The sequence below is a fragment of the Hibiscus syriacus genome, unplaced genomic scaffold (genome assembly GCF_006381635.1).
Source record: "Hibiscus syriacus cultivar Baekdansim isolate YM2019G1 unplaced genomic scaffold, ASM638163v2 tig00111213_pilon, whole genome shotgun sequence".
Lineage (NCBI taxonomy): Eukaryota > Viridiplantae > Streptophyta > Magnoliopsida > Malvales > Malvaceae > Hibiscus > Hibiscus syriacus.
Genome location: NW_024063022.1, coordinates 5,354,568 through 5,363,559, shown reverse-complemented (window position 1 = coordinate 5,363,559; position 8,992 = coordinate 5,354,568). Strand labels below are relative to the sequence as shown.

The following is an 8,992-nucleotide window of genomic DNA, read 5'->3' as shown; positions in this document are numbered from 1 at the left end:
CTTATTTAACCTTTTGAATGACTCTATCACAGAAGGAAATAGGTCAACCTCATCCCCAGCAGAAAGTTCATAATGAGAAGAACTCATCTGAAGAAAGAGAAGAATTTATTCAACATCTCTATCATAATCAAGTGAAGCCAAATGGATAAAAAAATTTATTATCTTTTCATCTTTGCCCTATTCCTGTTGACACAAGAATGAGCAAAGAGGGGCAGCTGAAGATACTAATTTTTTACCCATATTTATTTATTTATTATTATTATAATTATAATTATAATTATTATTATAATTATATTATTATTATTATTATTATTATAAATATTATTATTATTATTATTATTAATAAATATATATATATATATATACATAAATAATAATAAAAAAATACAAGCCCAGTCAACTGGCCCAAATCAAATCGAAACCCTAAACATTTAGGGTTTCAGTTAGAGTTTTCTAACCCTAACCCCGTGTGCCGCCGCCTCAATGGTTTCCAGCCGCCTCAGCCAACGGTCCAGCTTCCAGCCGCCTCTGCTGCCAGTGCCACGTCTCACCGAAGGCTCCAGAAGGTCGGCCGTAGCCGCACACGTATTTCCCAAATGGTGAGTCACCACTGGAAGTCCGGTGACTCACCGAACTCTATCCTTCGGACCGGTCCGAGATGAGCACCGGTGATGGCTATAAAGCCATCACCCAACCTGCAAAGACCGGAAAAAAGAACAACAGACCCCAGAGAGACAAAACCGAGAGCAAAAGATACAAAAATAGAGATCAAATCACAACAACCAGTAACCAAAAACAGAAGAAAAGGGAGGAGAGAAGCTTACCGAGAAAGCCACGACCACCGGACCCCTCCAAACGTCACCAACAACCTTCGAAAACCGAAGGTATTTTCCTAGATTTGCTCCGATTGGGAGCTTTTTAAAAGAAAATAACAACGGAACCGTCGTTAGGACGGTCTGATCTACAGGATAGTGTAAAAAAAAAATTTCGGCCACCGGATACGGTGGCCGGCGGTGACGATCACGGCGGCAAACGGATGCCGCCCGGTGACCGGCTTCCCTCCGATGAGGGAAGCTAGAGAGAGGCGAGAGAGTTTTAAAACTCTCTCAGTTTAGAGAGATAGAGTAAACTGAGAACTGAGATAGCTGGCCCTTCGGGCCAGCCGTTTTGGGCTTAAATAGCCCTTCCCAAACGACGTCGTTTTGGGGAGGGCTATTTGCGTAATTTTTTAAATGTTAAATCATTTCCGCAGCCATCAATATTTGTAAACTTTACATTTTAGTCACTAAATCGAGTTTATAATACTTTTAATTTGATCTTTAAATTTTAATTTTATTTATTTTAGCCCTTTGTATTAAAATAATATATTTAGGATAAATAACAGATTTAGTCCTATAATTTTAATAATTAATATTTTAATCCCGAGTTTATATTTTTAATTTATTTTAATCTGATATTCGAATTTTAGAAAAATTTTATTTTAGTCACTATGTAAATAAAATAAGAAAATAGCATATTTAATCTCTGTAATTTTGATTAATTATGAATTAGATTTTTTTTATAATTTAGTCACTTATTTTAAATGTTTTTTTATTTCTTTTATTGCTTTTAAATATAGTTCTAATTGTATTTATTATTGTAATTTTATTTGTTTAAATATTTTTATTATTATTATGTAGTCATAAATATATATATATAATAAATAAATATTTTTTTAAATAAATTATTTTTAACATTTATTTTTCAATATCAAAGAAAAGAGCAGTCTTAATACAACTGGATGTCCTATTCCGATATTTTAAAATTAAATATAATTTTTTTTAATTATTATTTAATTTTATTCAAATTAATATTTATTAATATCAAAGAAAAGAACTGTCTTAAGGCACCTAGAAGTCCTTTTCTGATATTTTTAAATAAATAAATATTTTTTATAATAGGATTATAAATTAAATATATTTTGAATTTTTTTAATTTTTAATAATAGAGACAATTTATAATTAAAAAGTACCAATATTGGGCGTTGTATGGGTGCTAATCCTTCCCTAAACGTAACCGACCACGAATCCCTTTTTATTATTAAAAAGAACGAATTTTTGGTTATAAACGCAGATCAGTTCATTTTTTAATTGATGTTTTCTTAAAACTCTTTTAAAAAATAATTTTTAGGTATTCGACCTACCTGACCCAAAAGGCCGATGGCGACTCCCAAATTATTTTCAAAACCATTTATTCACATCAATTTTCCCGCCAAATAAATATTTCGTGCCCGGACGAAAACCGGTTGCGACAAGTGTCAAAACCACCTCATCATATCTATTTAGTTTAATAGTCGAGAATATCAACACAGGTAGAATCTAAATGAAACCATCTCATCCTCGTCTATTTCTCTACCTCCTTAGGGAGAAAGAAAATATCAACATTGATTAATGATAATTTTTTTTATTAATTGTGATTCTTTATCTAAATTAAAATGGAAAGAATCACTTATAATTATGGTAACTCATTTAACCCATCATCACAGTCAATATAATGAACAATATTCTAAAGATAAAATTGTTACATGAAGTGCTGATATCTTTGCCAAAATATTTTGCTATCAAAGTCGTAGCGCTTGTAAAAATTTAAAGACATCAGCACAAAGAATAGAAATGAAGTAAATGAATCATTGTATACATTTGAAATAAGAGTGTATATGAATCGAGCTTGAACAAATAAGATCGTATTTTTGTATATTTGTTTATTTTTAAAAGTATTCATATTCGATTTGTGTTCCTTTAATTTTTAATATTATGTTCATGTTTGTTTATTTATCTTTGAAGGGATTCATGTTTGTTTATTTATCTTTGAAGGGATTCATGTTCATTTGTTTAGCGTTCACGAATGTGTTCATTTATATATTCGCGAACATGCTCGTTTAGTGTTCACGAATATATTTATTTAACGTTTGTTTAGTATTAGTTTATATGTTTACAGATATATTCATTAAAGGTTGGTAATCATGTTTATGTTTAAGCAAAAGAGTAGTAATATTACGCCATAGTGCTTAAAGTCTTTAATTTTTTTAGTTTAAACCTCAAAATTTACAATATGTTCAATTTAGTCCCTACATTCAACAATATTAAAGATGTAAAAAAATAAAAGGTAAACGAACTTTTAAACAAGTCATTAAACAAGTTTGTTTATGAACATAAACGAACTAGTCGATAAACGAGGTTGTTTGTGAACATAAACAATTTGAACACAATTATGTTCAGGTTTGTTCGTTTATTAAATGAAGATAAAATTTTTGTTTATTCTCGTTTATTTAACTTAACAAACGAAAATAAATGAATGTTATACGAACGATTCACCGAACACTCTGTTTATTTACACCTCAAATTTGAAATAAACTTGGAAGAAAACAAAATGAATAAAATCAACGTAAAAAATGTTGCCTTCAATGTTACAACTCCAACTCCAACTGCAACAATTGGTTCAATGGAAAAGGGAAAAGGCTAGGAAGAAGAATAAATCCTTCATTGTTTATTGGAGTGATGAGTTAAACAAGCATGAAAGAGATACAACTTTTATTTAGGGGAAGACCTCAATGACAGATCTCATACCCATAATAGGACTAATTTTATATTCACTAAAACCTGCAGTGAAAAACAGCTTAGCCCATTCTTCCTCCTCTCTCTGTTTGCCGCCCATCACCACCATCGCCGCCATGTCCAATAGGAGCTGTGGTTTGATCAAGTTAAAGGCTTCATCTTTCACTTCCTCATTCTTCTTCAATAGTATGTCTATTATAATCATCTTCCCTCCTTCCTTTCCACTGGAAACAGCTATTTTACATTGCTTCAAAATCTTCAAGCATTCATCGTCGTTCCAATCGTGCAATACCCACTGTTCAATCAACACAAAAGAATTAGTCTTAGAATTAATGGTGCTATAAAACTTGCTGTACAATGCTATTAATGTTGCTAATAAAAACCTTTAGTAAAACAGCATCTGCAGCTGGAACTTGTTCAAACATGTTGCCCCCAACATATTTCAAGTTCCCACTATCCTGTAGGCCAGCAACGATTTGAGGACGATCAAACACAGTGCAGTCCAAGAGTGGAAATGCATCAGCAATTGCCTTTCCCACTGTTCCTATGTTACCTCCAACATCCACCAATGAATTCAATCCCTCAAATAAGCCCTTACACTTTTCAATCAAAACACTTGTAACCAACCGAGAATCGCTGGCCATGCCTTTATTAAGAATATCGATGAGGTTTCTGCCACAGAAATCATGTTCCCAGAATTCCTTCCCATGTGCGGTACAAAATGGGGTACGATCATTATTTTGGAACCAGATGATTAGAAAATCACAAGGATTTGTTAACATAGGATCCAGCAGAACTTCCACAAGAGGTGCAAAGCTCAAGGGATCATCCTTGAGCAGCAAACGAGATGCAGTGGTAGGAACATAGCCTTCTTCTTGGGCGTCATCGCTAAGCTTTTGTATTGAAAAGAAGCCGGAGTGAACTAACATACGCATGAGCCGATGGATGTTGCATGCCTTGGAAGGGTGGAGCGTTGGTAGTGCGGAGACCAACTCGGTGACAGACATGGGCTTGCCATGGTTGTGAATGACATCAGGGATACCTAATTCAACGGCACATTTTAAGGACATTGAATTTATGAAGTTGAAAATGTGATTCCAAACGTGAGCTTGAGCTTCAAGTAGCTCATTCACATTCTCTCCATTGAAATTGATCTTATCCATCTTAGCTGAAGTCTTTCTGTTTTGCTATGAAATATGTTATTTATAGGCTAAAATTGAGATACATGGACGGGGAGGTTACTGTATACATGAGTTATCCATGAATCAAGTGGCTCAATTAATTAATATTCTTTTGATGCACTATGTTGCGTGTCCATGCCCCATCAATAATATATATTATTTTTGGTCACGTATATATAATAAATTTAATCTAACACTATGGTAAGATACGTTATTTATATTCTTTTTTTGTGTCACTAAAATATGTTAGGCTGTTTGTACTATCTTGTTCTCTCTTGAGGTCTTAAGTCCAAACAAGTATGTTTGTAGATTGTATGTATGTTGTCAATAGTTAAAAAAGATTATAAACATAAACTACCTTATATTCATCCAGACTATTCAATAGAAAAATTATATTAAATATACCCATACATTTATGTATGCGTATATAAAAAAACTTAACAAAAAATAGTTTATATGTATATATATTAAAAAATATAATTAATATTATAAACAATTAAACATAAGAAAAAAATTATAACATAACATTTTATATATTTTTAATATTTACAAATATTAGAGATGTGATGAATTTTATTATATATATATATATTATATAATTGTGAAATGTTTTATATTTTATTATGTATGTAAAGAAATAATTATTAATTTTGAAATAAAAAAATTATGAGACTATAAATTTTATAAAATTATTATTTATAATTTGATTTTCTATATTTTTATTTATTTATTTATCAAAACATTGAGCACCATCGACATATCTAACAAAAATATGTAAAGAGTCTGAATGATATTATTTGTTTTGGACAGAAACATCCAAAATTAAAATAAGGGTTTATAACTAGAATAGTAAATTAAACACATAATTAGGATTTTTGTAACTATTAACACAAAAAATTAGTCAATTAAGATCATATAATGACCTTACAAGGAAAAGATGAAAACCTATCAAGAAAAACTCGAACAATAAGTAAATACGAATAAATTTAACAGCTATGACAAGCGACCGTAGAAGAGGATTTAACTATTGATAGACCATTGGCAAACACAAATTAGTCCAAATGATATTATTATTTTAAATATTAAAATTTTATAATATTATAATTTATAAATATCAAAATTATAATATTATAAATATAACAAAAATTATAACATAACAATATTACAAACAGAAAATGTATGCATAGAGATTTAGATTTTTGGTGTCTTTATTTTTAAATGAATATTAATTGTAAATTTATTATTATGGTTTAATTTTAAAGGAAGTTGAAGGAATCTAATCTAAATTTGTTGAGTTTAGAGTATTTCTGGTGAAGTGGACATCATATTTGCGCTTAGGAGGTCTAAAATGAGTGAACTGAAAATTTTAAGGTCTGATTGTCAGCATCTACGAAGACCAGCGTCAATAGTGGTGAGTGACGGTCAGAATTAAGAAACTTTATTCGAATTTGATGGCTAAATTAATTAATATTTTATATAATATTTAAGGGTTAAAATGGAATTTCATCTAAAGTCCAGGGTCAAAGCAGTATTCTATCTAAAATTTCGGATCAAATTAAAAATTAACTCACTTTAACTAAAATGTCACGTCATCAAACTATCAAGAGTTACTTGAGCAAAATATAATAGTCAACAAGGTAAGTGAAAAAATTAAATAATTCATAACATAAGTGATCAATACATAACTTTTTTAAATCTAGTAAGCAAAAATATACAAATATAAAAAAGGTGACCAATTCGGTAATATATCCTAAAAGTATTTATATATATTTTTATCTTATATCATATAAATTCTATGCTTGTTTTTAGTTTTCTTGTTTCATTACCGTTAATGTACCTAACTATCATAGACAACATAGAGACCCGAATGCCAATGATTCTTTAACTACTACAATGCTAATAGAATCGACATTTATTATATATTATTAAAACGAAAAAGGTTTAGTGAATCTAGTGCCAATGGTTAAGTGAGTGAGAGACTAAAAGTGGGAGTGGTTAGGGGATCAATTATATATATACATAGTATAAAATTTGTATATACATATATAAGTTAATATCAACTTACACCTCACGCAAACCTTTTAATTTTACATCCTTTTAAGATGATTGGACGAGGAGAAATCAAAGACTAAGATTAATTCATTATTTTTTTTCCAGTAAATATCTTTTAATTTCAAACATGTTAAAGTTTATAAAATAAATAAATCAATGACATGTAAAATGTATATAAATTTATTATATTACAACATAAGAAAATTAATGATAATACAATATCCAAAAAGTAATTAAATATATAATGTATAGAAAATAATATGAAAGTGATAAAAATTAATATATTAACTTGTTAAATCATGTATATGTCCAACACACGCACACTCTATCTCTGAAGTACAATTATTTTAGTTAACCAACAAACCAACAGACTAGGGGAAATTAGTAGAAAAAATACAAATAATTCATGAAAGTTGTAGGATTGGATCGGACGCATTCAGCATCAAGAACTCTTCATTGGCCTCTGGAATTTGAGAGGCTGCAGAGAGCAATATAACTGAACAATGAAATTGAGAAAACCGATCCGAATCGAGATATATGGTTGGATTAGGTTTGAGTTTTTCATTTTTGTAGTTTGATTTTGATTCGATTTAAAAATATAATTATATAATTTGATTTGATTTCAATTGTTTCATATGAAAACCTTTTTTTCCCAAATCAAACCAAGTTAAAAAAAATAATTATCCAAAACAAATTCATTTTAAATTTATTATAGGTAAAAATATTTTGCTCAGCAAAATGATTTTTATTAATCGAGCCTAAGTCAAGAGCCTCGTTAAAAATCTCCCTAGACCTAAATAGAGGAAAAGAGTACTATTGACTCGGGGCAAAGAAACAATAACAATAAAGCTTCAGCGACACCGAAACACCAAAACCCCTGAGGCCGTACAAATCTCTCCTGGCTACAAGACGAACAAAAAAAAAAAGCACAGAGCTAAAAAACATAAAGTTGGGATACACGCAGGCCACCAAAATATTACAAACATCACGCTGCATTGAAATGTAATCCCTCCCACCAGCAAAGATGAAAAGACTACCCACATTCTTTCATTGTCATATGATGAGCCAAAGAAGAAGGTTGCCAGCTGGAAGTGGAGAAATGAACATCTTCAATGGAACTCACCAACCTGTCGATCTCTATTAAGGATTGCCACCGGTTCCACGGCCTTGATTCCACATCCACTAACCACTTTCACACCGTCTTTGAGGGTAAAACAATACCCTTCCCCGACCATTTGGCCTTGATGAAAATCTCCAAAGCTCTTTTAATCACTGTCAGCAATGCTGATTCTATGTTATCGCCTACGACTAACCCAGAAAATATTGCTCTCATCACACTATCCTTTGAGAGAAGGACTCCCCCGCAACTGACGCTGCTACTGCCACGTTTCCAGCTACAAAGAATTTGACTAAATCTACCGCAGGAGTACACCTCGCAAGAACCACCTGAGGTGTTTTTCAGTTCACTACGCGAATAATCCACCAATCATCCTGATTTGGAGACAAATCATCTTTCGACGCCTTAAGCCAATATAAAGCACGAAGCTTTGTGAAAAATATAATTTCCTTAATCTATACAAATTTACAATCAAAATACTTACTAAAGTACTCAAAAATTTCCTGTTGTTGTCCCTTTGGGTCCTTGCACCATTTCCCCTAAACATCAAACCATTGTTCGAGTTTCTTTTCACTCGTATCTTAACAGTCCTGCGAAAGTACGAAAGTCCTAAGTGTTCAAATCCCTTCTCATGATTAGTTTTAAGATTTTATTTATTTGAACTTATAAAAAATGGTTGCCCCTTGTTCTCATATGTAATGGGGTAAGGGGAGGTAAGATAGTAGACTGATCCCAACACCAGGTTGAGAGCAGCTTCCGTAGAAGACCTCCGAATTTTGAAATGCCCTCCGTGGGATTCAATCCCACGACCTCAATTATTTGAACTTATAAGATAAATTTAAATAAATAAAATCTTAAAACTAATTATATTTTTTTTATGAATTATTTGAATATTTAAACTCGATTTAAACTTTAATTTTTTTTTTTTTTGAATGTTGAGTTTTAAAAATAGTGAATAGTGAAAAATCGCCAAATCAAACTGAATTTAATAGAATAAAAAATCGCAGTTTTTATGTCATCCACTTTTGATTTCGGTTTTGATTTATAAA

At 30.9% G+C, this 8,992-nt stretch overlaps 1 protein-coding gene across 1 annotated transcript; it reads right to left on the bottom strand.

Moving 5' to 3' along the window:
* Positions 1-3,549: 3,549 nt before the first annotated feature.
* On the bottom strand, positions 3,550-4,756 carry LOC120156181 (trans-resveratrol di-O-methyltransferase-like). Its single transcript, XM_039167581.1, has 2 exons — positions 3,977-4,756; positions 3,550-3,888 (listed from the first exon to the last, which is right to left on the bottom strand). Exons 1-2 carry the CDS (start codon positions 4,754-4,756, stop codon positions 3,574-3,576), a joined length of 1,095 nt encoding a protein of 364 aa, XP_039023512.1. The 3' UTR covers positions 3,550-3,573.
* Positions 4,757-8,992: the final 4,236 nt, after the last annotated feature.

Excerpts from the sequence above, each read along its gene's own strand:
- LOC120156181 (XM_039167581.1), bottom strand. The coding sequence starts at position 4,756 with ATGGATAAGATCAATTTCAATGGAGAGAATGTGAATGAGCTACTTGAA. Across the intron at positions 3,889-3,976 it reads CAGATGCTGTTTTACTAAAG|TGGGTATTGCACGATTGGAA; the intron begins GTTTTTATTAGC and ends TTGATTGAACAG.